At 39.2% G+C, this 15,927-nt stretch overlaps 1 protein-coding gene and 1 long non-coding RNA gene across 11 annotated transcripts in view; one reads left to right on the top strand and one right to left on the bottom strand.

Moving 5' to 3' along the window:
• Positions 1-15,927, bottom strand: part of LOC107981573 (hepatocyte nuclear factor 4-gamma) — a 436,128-nt gene that overhangs the window by 187,551 nt on the left and 232,650 nt on the right. For 5 of the 10 annotated variants that reach the window (XM_031925545.1, XM_031925544.1, XM_032601679.1 and 2 more), the window contains one exon: positions 10,701-10,795. The exons of the other annotated variants lie outside the window; for them this stretch is intronic. In XM_031925545.1, the coding sequence (XP_031781405.1) occupies positions 10,701-10,795 (95 nt within the window). The remainder of the gene's footprint in view (positions 1-10,700; positions 10,796-15,927) is intronic. 10 annotated transcript variants of the gene reach the window in all.
• The window catches only part of LOC116416609, a 233,330-nt gene that overhangs the window by 57,189 nt on the left and 160,214 nt on the right, over positions 1-15,927 (top strand). The window lies entirely within an intron of this gene.

Genomic DNA, 15,927 nt, shown 5'->3' with positions numbered 1-15,927 from the left:
ATTGAAAGTACTGAAATGAAATGTGCAAATTGCATTAAAAGCAAAATGGCCAATGTACCGTTTAAAAATAATAGAACAAAAACTACCGAAATCTTAGAACTCATTCATACTGATTTGAACGACCCACATAACACAACTGGTTATGGTGAAGAAAAATATTTTGTAACATTTCTTGATGATTACAGAATGTACTAGATGTATTATTAATCTCACAGTGTCTTTATTTATCCATCACTCCAACAATAATGTTAACAGTAAACATCAAAATTTAAATGGTAATAATTTAAATATCTATAAAAAACATAATAATTATAATTATCAAAATACTAATACGAGACAAATAAGTTGTGAGTGCTGTAAAATGCGTGGACATAAAATAAACGATTCCAGAAAATTGAAAAACCTAGAAGCTATTTTTCATAATAAAACTGGAATTACCATAAAAGAGTTTGCACGGAATCTGAAATAAGAAACAAATATAAAGAAATGTAATAATCCTATAAATTCTATACAAAAATTATGCAGCATGTGTAACGAGATAGGCCACGTAGAAACAACTTGCAATGAAAATTGGATAAAAAATTACATAATGACATAGCAAAAGAAAATAATATAATGTAATAATATCAAAGTATAATCATGTAATGAAGAAAAATGCCAGAATTCTAAAATAAAAATAAATTATGCAACTGAAAATATTTTGCCAAATTTTATTCAAACTGCAAGTTTTCTATATTTTGCCTTAATAATACAAATATTTAATTGTGACATATTAAGTTTAATAAGGACTACTACTTGTGTAAGATGAAACTCAATTGTTGTGACTATGTTTGAATTAAGCAAAATATAGTATTTTTTATAATTGAAAAATTACTCAAGAATTTTTAGTTATTTAATTTGGGTACACTGTGGTACAGAGCAGGGTAGCGGGATGAGGTAAATTCAAAAACACTATTTTTTTACGTTTGATAATAATATACAGGGGCACGAAGCCTTTATTCACTTTATTTATATCAGGATTATGTCGCAGAATTGATGCAGATCAATACACGAAATTACCAACTCGTAGAAATGACAATATTACAGGCGTTCTGGGAGCAAGAAAATAATAATCTGATGAAATAGTTGCAAAGTGAAAGAAAATAATACAAGCGCGAGAAAATAATGCCAAGGTCGTTGACATACGCACTACGCGGCGCAAAAAAACAAAAAAGGGGGAGAAAGAGGGAGAGTGAAAGGGGGAATATTGATGGCGGTGAGATTAGGAGAGAATAGAGAGAATAGAGTAGATAGAAGAAAAGACAAATAAATTTATAGGAGCATATATGAGAGAGAAAAAGCAAAAAAACTTTAAGGAGATAGAAGGGATGACGAAGAACGCTACAGGTGAGAAGCTGATATGGTGCGGAGACATGAACGCATGACGGGATATGAAGAAGGAGGAAAAGACGATGAAGAAAAAGAAGAGATAAGAGAATCGAAAGATGAAAAGAAAAACAAAGAAGAAGAAGAACTACTTGAATAGATAAGAGAGATGGGCCTAAGTATAATGAAGGGAAATACTGAAGGGGACGAAACAGGAGAATACACGTACATACCAGGTCTCCCTTCGCGGAGAGAACGGAGGCCACCTAACAAATTAGTTTGTTATTGCATCAGTAATTACTATAGTAACAATATTAGAAATAACAATTATTATTTTTACATTTGTTACTACTATAGTGACTACTATAGTCATTTCTTTGTTTAATCTTACTGTTTGGTAAATATTTTAGTAGTAACTATAATAATTACTTTTTTTTGTGAATTTGGTTCATTAGAAAAAAAGTATTTACTTAAGTAATTACTATTTCTAAAAATTACGTCTTATCGATCTATATTCTGTAGTTATTTTGATGGTTTCATATCTCCTACGAAAAAAGCCGCTGCCAATTCATTGGCACGTAGCTTCCTCCAACTAAATTTATAGGTCCAATAAATAAAATATTGTTTTAATATACAGTATATCTGCCTGCTAATGTATGAAGCGGTTTTTAATACCTAATTTAATGTATAAGTTTTGGATGGATCATTGTCCAAAAGATTGCAGACCCCTCTGTTTTTTTATTATAGAATACGAACACTGCCGTCAATTTTTTTAACGAAAATTCACGCATGTTTACATGTGTTCCTAACCAACCTAACCATTAAAACAACAGGCTATTCATTAGATAGGTCGCTCGCGCAATTTTCGAGAAAACGATTTTTACATTTTATCTTTTTACTTGAAAATCGCTTGACGAAATCGTTTAAAATTTTAGCAGCAGATAGCTTTTTCTATGTTGAATTACCAAATAAAATTTTTAAGCATTTGACCACATTGTTTTAGTGATATAAGGAATCAAAAAATTTTCAAAAAAAAGTTAAAACCTCGATATCTTACGAACCATAGGGGTTTGAAAGCTGTGGAATAAACTTAGCCAGGATACATAAAATTTCTACTTTTTCCCAAAATCTCAAGTGCCATAAGGCCTTTTTACGTTCATAATCGAGGCACATAATAACATTTTTTTTTTTTGTGTTTTTGATTTATTACTGGAAAAATAAGTAGTCAAATCACTTCAAATTTTAATAGGATATAGTTTGACACGTGACCCATGGACATAAATTTTTTCGCGAAGTTATGATGTTTAGTTTTAGAGATATAAATTTAAAAAAAAATTTTTTCATTTTTTTTTAATTTATTCACTTTTTCATTTTATCTGCCAAACAAAGCGGTCGATCCCGAGGACCAAACGATGAAAAGAAGGTAATTTTATTCTCTTTCAAATGCATTATAGCTGAATTGTTTGTAACAATGAGATGATTAAAAAAACGCAAAATAGTGTTTTATAAAAACCAAAAAATGGCCATAGAAAAATAGTTGAGAAAATAAGAAATAACTGTTTTTCCCGAATTTAGAATCCAAAAATATATATGCATGTCATATTTTATTGATATTGATGGAGTAGTTCCAGAAACATTACTGTAGACATATACGCACATGCACACACACACACACAACTCCGCTTGACCGGTCCCAAGCCCGGGGCCCCACCACACAAGAGGTGGCGAAGGAGGAGGGGGAGGAGTAGCAACCTCGTTGAAATAACCAACGCTCATCTGGCCCGGATGACAGCACCTTGTTAAAGGGCTCCTTCCTAGGATACAGGATGGGGGAAGAAACCCCGAATATAAATCAATCGGGTCAAGCTTTACAGCCCACTCCCGACGTTGGTTTCGATCAGGTGAAAGCCCCGGTGGCCGACGCAGGCTCCATGGATGTTGGGGGAGCCAATTAACTCAAACAAGACAGGAGTTTATAGAGGTGGGTCACTCGGCCCTCAAAAAAAGGTTAGCCTCAAGTGACGCATCAGGGTGTAATGGGGTCATAAACAGGGGAATGCACGAGGTATGGTCTAAAATTCAGACAGCAGATCGTGCAAAAGAAGAGTTGATGGACAAGATTCAGAACCATCTGGAAAATATAGATGCTGCAGTAGGTCCAGCCAAAAACATTCACAAGAGTGTTAAGGATGACATGAGAAGGGTCATGTCTTTCTGGAAACGGCTCATCAGCGTAAGAGAAGCGTCGAGCAAGACTAAGTCTAGCTTTGGACTGATGATGTCAAATAGCTCACGGATCTCGCTGATCTCAGAAGAAAAACGGGAGGTAAAAACACCAAGGAAGAGGAAGGAACGGTCTCCTACACAGAATGAGACCAATAAGAAAAGAAAAGAAGAGGACAAGATGCCAAAGCATAGTTAGACACCCCAGGTAAGATCCTGAAACGCATAATCTGCGTCAGAATGGATCATTTTATAGAAGGAAAAGGTGGATTAGCGGAACACCCGTATGGCTTTAGGAAGAATTATTCAACTCTGGACGCAGTTGCACTGTGCACAGACGAAGTGACCTAAGAGTGGCGTTCGCTTACCGTACAGTTTCGGACGATGCGGTGTGCATTATTGCTGGTATGCCGCCGATTGACCTATTGGCGATAGAAAATAAGGAAGTATTCCAAACTAAAAGAAGAACAAGTGACAAAATTCAGAAGGAGATCTGGGATGCAGTAAGAAAGAAGACAATGGCCAAATGGCAAAGAAGATGGGATGTTAGTGACAAAGGGCGATGGACACATCGCCTTATACCAAAAATGGAAGATTGGACTGGAAGGGAACATGGGAAGTCTACTACTACGTCACACGGTTTCTTAAATTAGACGATTTAAATTAGACGACAGTATGAACTGCCCAGCTTGCTTGGACGCTAATGAAGATGCGGAGCATGTTCTATGTGACTGTTCGCGATACCAAATGGAGCGAGATGAACTCGAGTGTTATCTTCAGACCAGAGTGACACCTGAGTCAATGGTGACAACTATGTTGACGTCGGATGATGGTTGGAACGCAGTAAACAACTACGTAAGGACCATCCTCAAGAAGGTTAGAAATGACGAAGAGAAAAGAAGGCAAAGACAAGACGAAACAGCGAAATAAAAATGTAGCTAGACGAAGGTCACTGAGCCGTGTCGGGGTTGAGGCTGTCCAGAGGATGGCTGGACGATGCTGCACGAAGCAGACGACCGGACGATGCGGAAAGAAGCAGACGCCCGTACGACGCAGAAAGAAGAAGACGTGATGACGAGCACATAAATTAGAAGAGGGCGTAAAAGCCTTTGGCCCCCCGCGAAGCACTACTCGACGGTCGTACCGCGGGAAATAAGGGCACAGAAGATCCGAGGGTCCACACACACACACACGCATCCATACGGATATTTGCTAAAAACACTTGATTTGAACTTCGAACACACCAAAAACTATTTTCTAGAAGTTTTGACGGAACTTAAAATTTTACTATTACAAAGCTTCCTCCAGAAGAAAGCAAAACAACATATTGTTTGACTACCTATTAACCTAAACATCGCGACCGAGAGTGACTAGTCGTTTAGTTGCGAATATGCCGAAAAAAGAAAAAACAATTCAGAGAAATTTGACCAAAAGTCATAAAGCTAGGCTCATTAAACTGATAAGAGCCTATGCTATAGTCAATAATAAAAGCAAAAGTAAAGCCTGTGTGGATGCTAAATAAGAGGCATGGACTGAGATTTCTGAAAAATTTCATGCAAATTCGACTGAAGAGTACCAAGTAAGTAAAACCCAAGTTTCATTTATATAGAAAATATAAAATTATCTGTTCTAAACTTCATTTTTCTATGCACTAATCTTCACTCTGTAAGAACTCTGTAAGAGTTTTGGCGTGCAATTTTTGGAAATTGATAAGACTCATTTCATTACACATAGGAAATTGTTTTCCGACGATGGCATATCTCTCTAATTCAGGAATGCTTGGTCTGGCACGAATTTAGTGGTGCAACGCTTTACTAGGGCGTATTATAATATTTTGATTTCTAGTCAAAATCAGTACTACCGAAATTTTTAGTATGTATTGTTGACATACCAAATGGCATAAAAAAGTTGGTCTGACAAATTGTAACAGGTTCTAAATGGGTCTGGCAGTCGGAAAACCTTGTCGGAAAAATGAAGTAGTTTGACTAAAATCATCCTTATTGAAACTTTTTTTGTATACAATATATTATATTTAATAAGTTCGAGTAGTGATAAATCAGTCTGGTAGCCGTTTAAAAAAGCAAACACATGCGCGTCGTGCCGTGCGCCGCTTAGCTCTGCCGGCTTATCACGCCCTAACTGGGTGTGATTATAATCCTGTTTTTTATCGGAAGGGACAAAACCGTCTCTTTGGTATACTTCGACGTTCTGAACAATATATCAAAGCGTGCGCCAAAATAGGCAATTATCCAAACTGCGATGAATCAACGATGTTAATTTTGGAGGAATTCGTATGCCGGATGTATGGATCAAAACAAATAAAGTTGACCAATGAAATGCGATTGGCATTATTCTCTAAAACGTACAAGTTCATGGATAAGTATAAATTATTTCATGTAAACGCGAAGAACTTTGATGCAATTTCATGTCTACCGATACAAACACATGTTGGTAGCGGTACTCTCTACAGCTACTGTTTTACTATAAAAAGGTATCTTTTTACTTTATTAAGGTTGTCGAAGTCCGGATCAAACATTCATATTTTCATATATATATGTATATATGAAAATATGAATGTTTGATCCGGGATTGAAGGAATATATATATATATATATATATATATATATATATATATATATATATATATATATATATATATATATATATATATTCCTTCTAAATATATTTCCAAATATAAATGATGAATAATACAGTATACTTAAATGTTTCTCTACCCATGCAATGAATTTTGCTGGAGAGGAGATCGACTTCATCGCTTTTATAGCGTTTTGGTCTATAGTTTGGATTATTCTATCTCAGCAGATAGAAAAGTATTTTAATGTGATTATAAGAAAAAATTCTTATTTTATTATTCACAATATGAGCATTTATGAATATTTATGATTATTGAATTTTGTATATAAAAAGAAATGTCCAATCTAAATAAGAATTCTAGGTTTCATATTAACATAAATTTGCTAACTCCATCAGGTAAAATGTATATAGTATATTTAAAAAAATTAATTATAATGAAATAACATTAGAAAATTCAATATCCTTAAATGTAATAAGTAGAATTTCGCACACTAAATTTATTTTTAATAAAGAATTCTAATCCTCTATTTAAAAAGGGGAAGGACAAAAGCTTGTAAGAAAACCTTTTTTTATTTTTATTATTTTTATTTTTCCTTCAGGCATAATATAAAAAAGTATAACTTGTATTCTCTTTAAATAGTAATTAAAAATCTGTTACGTTCTATACATTTAGTCGTCTTCATTTTGAGTGAAAAGAAAAACAAAATTGTTGAGGAATGTTAGTATTAAGATAACGATCAACGTATAATTTAACTTGTATTAAAAATAACTGATAATTTTAATTTATGTTATGTAGGAGTTATTCATAAGAATATTAGATATAATATTATTTATGTAAATAAAATTTTAGAGTTGTAACGGTTGCTTTTGTATGCATCGTTATCTATTATTCTATTCGGATGTTAAATAAAGGGAAATTATACTCGCGAACTATACAAGCTTGTACCCGGCTAGTACAGCTTCTGCGCGTACGAACGTACGCGCCCGCGGAGGCGGCAGGATTCGGGTAAATGAACAACAGGTAGTTAAAATGAAAGAATAGTCTATATTATCAAATATTGTTACAAGATTGTCCGATGGACAAGCTACCGGAACGTGCGAGCTGCACGTCGAGAAAGAGAGGAGGAGTATTGTCGCCCGAATAGCGGAGAGAGAGAGTGCTGGTACTTACTCGTCGTTGGACGTCTCGAGTCCAGGTACAATGGTCTGCGCAATATTCGGCCGGTCTCGCTCCACCAGGATGTGAACCTCGCAGGTACAACACCGGAGTAACACGCACGCACGGAGAAAACGTACACGGAACGTACGAAATAATACAGTATCAAGCGTACAGAAATCGTGGCTGCGTTATCGAGTCTAAGTTCTCCTAAGCGGTTTTCGTAGGCAAGCGCACGCGTCGATCAGCGAAATACGACTGTGTCGAGTCGTCCGCTCGTTCTCTCGCGGTTGCCGAATTAAGTCGCGGCAACCCTGTTACCAGCTCTCTCTCTCTCTCGCTCTCCTGCGCCTACCTTTTTCCACATCCGTTTCTTAACAGTTGCAATATGCAAAAACTGCCAGTCAGATCTTAATCGGCCTTGCGGCTATCGTTTTGTATTGCGGTCAAGTACTTTTCTCTGAATGTATGACGTGATTGGGTTATTTTTGATTTTAAAATAAATAATTTAAAATTACCTTTTTTTTACCTACTTTTTTGCACTTTCGAGCATTTTGCAGCAAACATTTCAGATATATCATTCCTGAGTGATTCCAATAGTTAACTAAGTTACGTTGCGGTAGAGATAGATAGATAGTACATTACGATACTAGTGAAATAAGTTGTTCTTTACGACACGGCGTGTATAAGCACCCGAGCGCAGCGAGTGAGCATTGAAAATCACCATTCGTTTATTTTATTAGGCTAAATGGTTTACAACGGAGCGTCGACTGATATCTGGCGGTGAACTTGCATTTGTGCGATACACTTTAACGAAAGTAATTTCTCGACGGTTAAGCCCAATGACTTTGGAACTAGGAACTAGCGGACTAGGAAATCCGAAAACAGATACTCACTCTCTACCTCAACTTTTCTCGTGCTGGTGGGGTCTCGTGCTCTGAAAATTCCGTCGCGAACGATAAAAAATCTACCAGAATTTTCGGCACTACCAGGGGGTCTGCTTCAGGCTACGTTTCAAAACATAATAAATGCCTTTTCTCGGCGAAACAGCAATATTCTCACTCAAAGCCTTTCTCACTCTCTCAAACCCTGCTCTCTCGCTCTCATGGTCTTGCTCCTCCTCGATCTCATGCCCAAGTGCCCGATTCTTTTCGTCAATTTGCGACTCTGAGCCTCTCATACGCACGCATGCGCATTACATACTTCTCTCCTTCACTTGCACGTTATAGGGCTTCTGAATAAACATTACACTTTTTACAACGGTCTCGTGAGTCCTAATCACACTGTCGCGCTCTCTCTCTCTCTCTCTCTCTCTCTCTCTCTCTCTCTCACTCTGCACACTTTACATAATTTTTAGTACAGTTTTTTATCGACAATTAAGTCACTCACACCGCGTCACACATATGCGCGCGCATAGCATGTATCTTCGTTCGTTCTCGCGGGTAGCTTGCCCCTTCTAGCTGTTCGTTCTTCTTCGAGCTCCAGCGATTCTGGCGGGTATCGGCACTTGTTGCTGTATGCGTCGGCAAAGTTATAGTAGGGCGATTGGCGATGATGCGGTGCAGCATAGCACGTCACTGGGCTGCTACTCTGTATCTCTCTCTTTCTCCTTGTTGTTCGCGTTGTACATCAATGATATTGGCTTTTGCCTAAATTCAGATGTGTGCCATCTAATCTACGCGGATAACCTGCAGATCTACAGCCAATGCCACCTCGAGGAGCTTGATTCCTGCTCTGTCAGGATGAGTGCTAACGCCGAGAGGATAATGGGCTGGGCTGCATCAAATAGTATTAAACTTAATGTCCTTAAGACTAAGGCAATCGTCCTGGACTCTCCCTACTATATAAATGCTCTACCTACTACTGCTAACACCTGTATAAATATGGGGGAGCCCGGGTCGACTACGAATCATCGGTGCGCAATCTGGGTTTGGTGCTAGACTCCAAACTCACGTCGAAAGAGCACGTTACCCAAGTTTGTAAACGTGCTCACTCTTTAATGTACCGTCTCTATTTTTTTAGGAAGAGCACTAACCTCAGGTTGCTCCAACACTTGGTGCAAGCACTCCTATTTCCCATCATTGATTACTGTTCACTGGCTTACTGTGACCTGACACAGGAACTTGACTTGAGGCTGCAGAGGCTTGTCAACACGGGGATCCGTTATATCTACGGTGTAAGGAGGGACGAGCACATCTCCCCTTATAGGCGTGAGTTGCAATGACTTACCACCGCCGGACGTAGGGAATACTTCATGGCCTGTTTTCTAAGAAAAATGTTCAACACCTCCGTACCTATCTACCTATTATCCTATTTTGATTTTCACGTCGCGCTCAGGCCTGTAAGGGGTGAGGTGACCCCCCTGGACATCCCGTCCTTCAGAACGGAGACGCTGAGGAACTCATTTTTCATCAGTGCTTCCTGCCTCTGGAATAGCCTACCATCTCACCTTCGCAACACACTGTCCATATCACACTTTAAACAAACAGCTAAATCATACTTCTTTAAATTTGGAAAACACGCAAACATGACACAAACATACACACCCATCCATCTCATTTCACCTCATTCCATTTACTCTTCACACTATCACTTCTTACACAACAATTGTTGATCTTATCTGTATTTTACTATATTTAAATATGTACAACATAATGTACAACAATAAAAACATATAAATCTAAAATCTAAATCTAAATCTAATCTCTCTGTTAAGCATGGACGGTGGCTACTCGACTGCTATTCTACTTCTCTCTATCTAAAACGCAGTACCACTAATATAAGTATGGTCTCGCGATGATGCAGTTCTGACAGACAGTAGCTTGAGCGAGAGAAAGAGATTCCTATTTCGACAGTTGCCCCGTCGCAAGTTTAGCAAATACTTGTAGCAACAATTCCCCAGGTCCATTTCATACTATAGGCCAGGAGAATTATGACGTAATCTTTTAAATATTTTATAGCACTGCGTGGAATAAATCCTCACTTATGTTACGCTTATCCGTGGAATAAGTGCCCTATTTTGTGCCGTGATAATCGCACTCGCTACGCTCGTGCGCTAACTTCATGCTGCATAAAAGGGCTTATTCCACGGATAAGCGTGACAGAGGATTTATTCTAGTTAGTGATATAAAATAAATATTAAATGTACACGACTACTAAAGTCTCATTTCATATAACTAAAACTCAATTCGCAAAGGTATAAAGCGACTTTTGACTTTCGGTACCTATTGACTATTCGGTACCCATTGTTAGAGCAATGTATTTGCAACTGTACTTCATAGAAATTCCTTAAAGTTAATTTTTTTGGATAGAATGTACATGCTAGAGAATTATTTATGTTTCAATTTTCATTGTTACGAACCTTGTTTTTTCATTCCAGCTTTAAAACACTTTCTTAGTCGGCAATGCCGACATTGATTTCTCTTGTCTTTATTTACAACACATTTTCTTCCGTACCTGAAGATAAATAAATAAATTAATAATTCTGAAGTTGAATTGGAGGGGATTATGGACATGGCCGTGGTGAGTGGACGTATGTTTTTGAGTGAATGGTGTGAAGGCGATTAACAACGGATAGATTGAGGACAAAATAAAGGAAAGCGATAGAAAGGTAAAAGGAAGGAAGCTGAACAAAAGGAATAATAAAGATAAGTAAGTTAATAATAAGGAGAGAAAGGAAAGAATGAAATAAAAACGAGTAATACTTGAGGTTAGAGAAAGAGAGAGAGAGAGAGAGAGAGAGAGAGAGAGAGAGAGAGCGAGAGAGAGAGAGATTAGATTAGATTAGATTAGATTTATTTGCTGTACAATGTGTTGTACAATACTTGTATATATCGATACATAATTTAAAGTTTAATTGGATTGAGGATATGTGTGTAGGTGTGCTTGAAGGTGTGTGTGTATGTGTGTGTGTGTGTGTGTGTGTGTGTTTGTAGTTTTGTTTAATGATGGTGATGTATGAGACTGTATGAGAGGTAAGTGCTTGGTTTGCTATGAGGATGATTACGAATTACGAATTTTCAAGGCTAAAAAAGTATTTTTTAGCCTCGCTTTTGAAATGATTGATGGGTATGATGTCTCGTAATCGTGAGGGTAATGAATTCCAAACGTATGCGGCGATTATGTGAAATGAATTCCTCAGCGCCTCCGACGAGAAAGGAGGTATGTCTAGCGGTATCGTTTCACCCCTCACAGGACGGAGTGCGACGTGGAAGTCAAAGTAGGCAATTAAATAAGATGGTTTAGCATTGTTAAAGAGCTTTCGCAAGAAGCAGGCCGCAAAGTACTTCCTACGTCCGGCAGTGGTGAGCCATTGCAGCTCGCGCCTGTAAGGCGAGATGTGCTCGCCCCTCTTAAGACCATAGATGTAACGTATACCTGTGTTAACCAGTCTTAGTAGTTTAATGTCGAGTTCTTGTGTCAAGTTGCAGTAAACCAGTGAGCAGTAGTCTATGATCGGGAATAGTAGGGCCTGGACGAGGTGTTTACGCAGACCGAGGTTCGTGCTTTTCCTGAAAAAGTATAGCCTATACATAAGAGAGTGAGCACGCCTACACATTTGTGTTACGTGTTCTTTCCAGGTTAGTTTGGAGTCAAGCACGACTCCCAGGCTGCGCACAGAAGATTCAAAATCAACCCGGGCTCCCCCTATATTGATGTACGTGTTAGCCATTGTAGGTAGAGCATTGATATAGTAGGGCGAGCCCAGGACGATCGCCTTAGTTTTGAGGACATTGAGTTTTAGGTTGTTATGCCCAGCCCAGCACCTTATCCTCTCGGCATTAGCTCTCATTCTGTCGGAACAGGAGTCAAGATCCTCGAGGTGGCACTGGGTGTAGATCTGCAGGTCATCCGCATAGATCAGATGTGCAATATCCACGTCCAGACAGAGGCTTATGTCATTGACGTACAGTGCAAAAAGTAGAGGGCCCAGTACGGATCCTTGTGGGACTCCCGTATTGAGCGGAAGGTAAGAGGATAGTTGATTGTCGTCACCAATGACGGCCTGCCGTCTGCCCGTGTGATAAGATGCAATCCATCGGATGACCTGCTTAGAAAAGCCGAAAGAGGTTAGCTTTCTAAGGAGCTTGGCGTGACACACATTGTAAAACGCCTTGCTAAAATCAAAAAGAAGAAGAAGTGTGACCTTCTTTTTGTCTATTCCAAGCCTGACATCATCAGTCAGCTTTATTAAGCCGGACTGTGTGCTGTGACCGGTACGAAAACCTGTCTGTAGGTCATCAAGGAAGAGCCTAGTTTCCAGGTAATGAGAAAGCTGCCTATGTACCAGCCACTCCAGCGCCTTGGATAGAAAACATAAGAGTGAGATCGGACGATAGTCAGTAGTGGATTTTGGAGAACTGACTTTGTTGAGTGCACGTACCAGTGACCTTTTCCAGTCCGAGGGGAAGCATGACTCGCTCAAGGACAGGTTAAAGATACGACATAATATGGGCGCCAGTACTGGCATGGCCTTGGAGACAACAACCTGTGGGATGCCATCAGTTCCCCTGGCCTGAGAGGTGAAATGCTGAACTGCGGCCAACACGTCCGATTCCGTAATCTCACTGAAGCTGAAGTGGACAGGATATTCCAGACTATCAAGTGATTGCAGTTGTTCGTCGACAGAAGGGGCGAGTGGATCATTGGATATCCCGCTGAAGTATCTGTTAAGATCATCTGTTGAGAAGCGAGATGGAGTGGTTTCCGTGGAGGTGGTGATTCCAAGTTTCTCGAGTTCTCTCCAGATTTCTCCTACATCTGTTATGTTTGATAGTCGTGAGTGATAGTAGTTCAGTTTGGCTTCCTCGACCTGCTTATGTGCGTTATTTACTGCTTGTGTATAAAGAAGTTGATCTCGAGGATGACGTGTCCTGCGAAATATCATGTATAGTCTGTCCCGCTCAGTCACAAGGTCTCGAAGAGCCGAGGTGAACCACGGGTGTCGTGTGGGTCCTGGCGTTACAGTCCGTAATGGGGCGAGCTGATTGATGGCGTTTGTTAGGTTGGTGTTGAGAGTGTTGATGCATGCGTCAAGGGATGATGTGTCGATTGTAGACCAGTCACATGTGTTGAGGTAGTTGTTTAGTTTTTCAGCACTGATGCCTTTGTAATTTCTATAGGAGTATGTTCTAGGTGCTTGTCGTGGAATTTGCACGTCGAGTGTAGCCGTAATGAGGTCATGTCCGTTTATGAATGGTGAGTCAGTCTTCCAGTGTGAAATTAGGCAATCCTGTTCGTCGACCAGGCAGAGGTCGAGCCATGTGTCAGAGTTTTGCTTGTGGTGCGTAGCACCATAGGGCACCGGTTTGAGGGAGTTCTCTTCTATGAGGGCCTTGATGAACTTGGCATCTTCTGAGGAGGAGAGTTGATCTGCGTTAAAATCTCCCATTATAACTTTCGTGGAGTAGTTGTGCATGTGACTATTCAGCTGTTCAATGAAATTGTTTCCTTGTAAGAAGGGCGCGTGTGGTGGCCGATACACAACCGCCACGAAAATAGGTGGGACTCCCTTCGCAGTGATCTCACAGAAGAGATACTCCGGGTAGCCTGGCTTTCCCGTCCAGATCCCGTCGGATGAAGATATTATTGTAGCAGTCAGCGTGTTGTGGATGTAGAGGGCCACTCCTGCACCGTTTCTGTTTCTGTCTCGTCTGTGTAGCGTATAGTTAGTCAGTGTGGGAATCGAGGTTACTTTATCATTGAGCCAGGTTTCTGTTACAGCTATTACGTGAAAAGTGGGACGAGTAGACAAAAAGAGTCTTATCATTTCAATGTGCCCCGTGAGAGAGTTCGCATTGAAGTGACAGACCCGCAGTCCTTCTGACAGAGTTACCTTGGAGTGTGAAGATTTCGCGATCGATGAAGTTGATGATGGTGGTTTGGGTGGAATGAGGTGTATGTATTTTAGTTGATGTTGTTGTTGTTGCTGTTGTTTGGTGGTGTCTGAGATAAAAAATTATCTAGGTGTTCCTCGGTTTCGATGACGACGAGAGAGAGAGAGAGAGAGAGAGAGTCCCTAGGGAAACCACATGAGGAAGAGGAGGAATGAAGCGGAACAGCGGAATGGTATACTCCCAAAAAAGAAAGGAACACAGATAGTAAATCTACAGGGAGAAATAAAAAGGAGGGCAGAAAGGGAAGGGGAAAAGGGAGAAAACCACAACTAGATAAGAAATCACAATGTGTAATTAACCTAATAGAAGGAGGACTGATTCTAAAAAGGAAAAAAAATGAAGCAAAGGAAACAGAAAAAAAATTGAAAAAATGAAAGGTGAGGACACACCGAAAAAAATTTAAAATAGATAGAGGGGGAAGAAGAGGAAAAACGCAAACAAGAAGAAAATAAACAGATTTTTAATAAAAGCAAGCTAATTGTAAGAACTCCACCAAGCACAGCAGGCACACGTAAAGCAGCTAAAGAGAGAGAAGAGAATCTGGAGAAAGAAGACAATAAGGAAGAGGAGAGAACTGAAAAGATAGAAGAAGAGCAAGAGATGGAAAAGAAACTGAAAGAGATCCTTGAGAAAATGAACAAGGACGGTAAAGCAAGAGAAAGAGCAACAGAACAGAACAGAGGCCAAACTAAGAGAAGAAAGATGGAAGGATGGAAAAAGAAAGAGATAAGGAGATAAGGAAGATAGCAGAAGAAATAAAGAAAAACAAGGAGGAGGAGGAGGAACCAGGAAAAAGATAAAAGAGGAATTAGAGCAGCTGAAGGCAAAGCAAGAACAAGCCGGAGCAGGAGGAACAGAAACCACAGGAGAATGGATAAAGAAAATAAAAGATATAGAAGAGGCAGTCAAAGCGATGAAAGAGCAGGAAGGGGTAAAAGATAAAAACAACAACGATCATTCAGAAAACAAGGTAGGGATAGAAGAAGAGAGAAGATGGAAACAAGTGGACTAGATATCGGAAAAAGATGAAAGAGAGAAAATAAGGAATAATATAGGCATAAGCGGACTGGAAACAGAAAATCGAGTGAAGGCAGAAGAAGTACAAGTCTGAATAAAAGAAAAACTCGGAACGGAGGTGGAGATGAGGAAGTGCTGGATCACCTGAGGTAAATAACCCCAAGATTGGAGCAAAATTGGGAAACAAAGAAGAGAAAGAGAAAGTAATGGAGAATAAGAGAAAACAAGAAGAAGGAATATACATAGACCACGACTCAACATGAAAAGAAAGAAGAAACAAAGAGATCGTGATAAATAAAAGCAGAGAAGTGGTAAAAAAATGAGAAAAGGCAAAGATAGGATATAATAAATTTAAGATAGGAAACATAGAATGGTTCTGGAACGAGAGAAATGAACAATGGTTTCGAAAAGAAAATGGAAAAACAGAGAGGGAAGGAGGAAGGAAGAAGGAATAAGAGAGGGAAGGAGACAGAAATAAAGGTAATCTGGTGGAATATAGCAGGGATAGGGAAAATTAAAGAAAAATACTGGGAATACGTCAAGGAATTCGACATTATAGGATTAACAGAAACATGGATAGAGGAGAAAAACAGCAAAATATGGGAAAACAGACTAAAAGGATACGAAATCAGGACGGCAAAGAGGTCCCACCAAAAAGGGAGAGCAAGAGGAGGG

This window comes from Nasonia vitripennis, assembly GCF_009193385.2.
Source record: "Nasonia vitripennis strain AsymCx chromosome 2 unlocalized genomic scaffold, Nvit_psr_1.1 chr2_random0012, whole genome shotgun sequence".
Classification (NCBI taxonomy): Eukaryota; Metazoa; Arthropoda; class Insecta; order Hymenoptera; family Pteromalidae; genus Nasonia; species Nasonia vitripennis.
The sequence above is the reverse complement of the archived record's forward strand: the minus strand, read 5'-3'. Positions and strand labels throughout refer to the sequence as shown.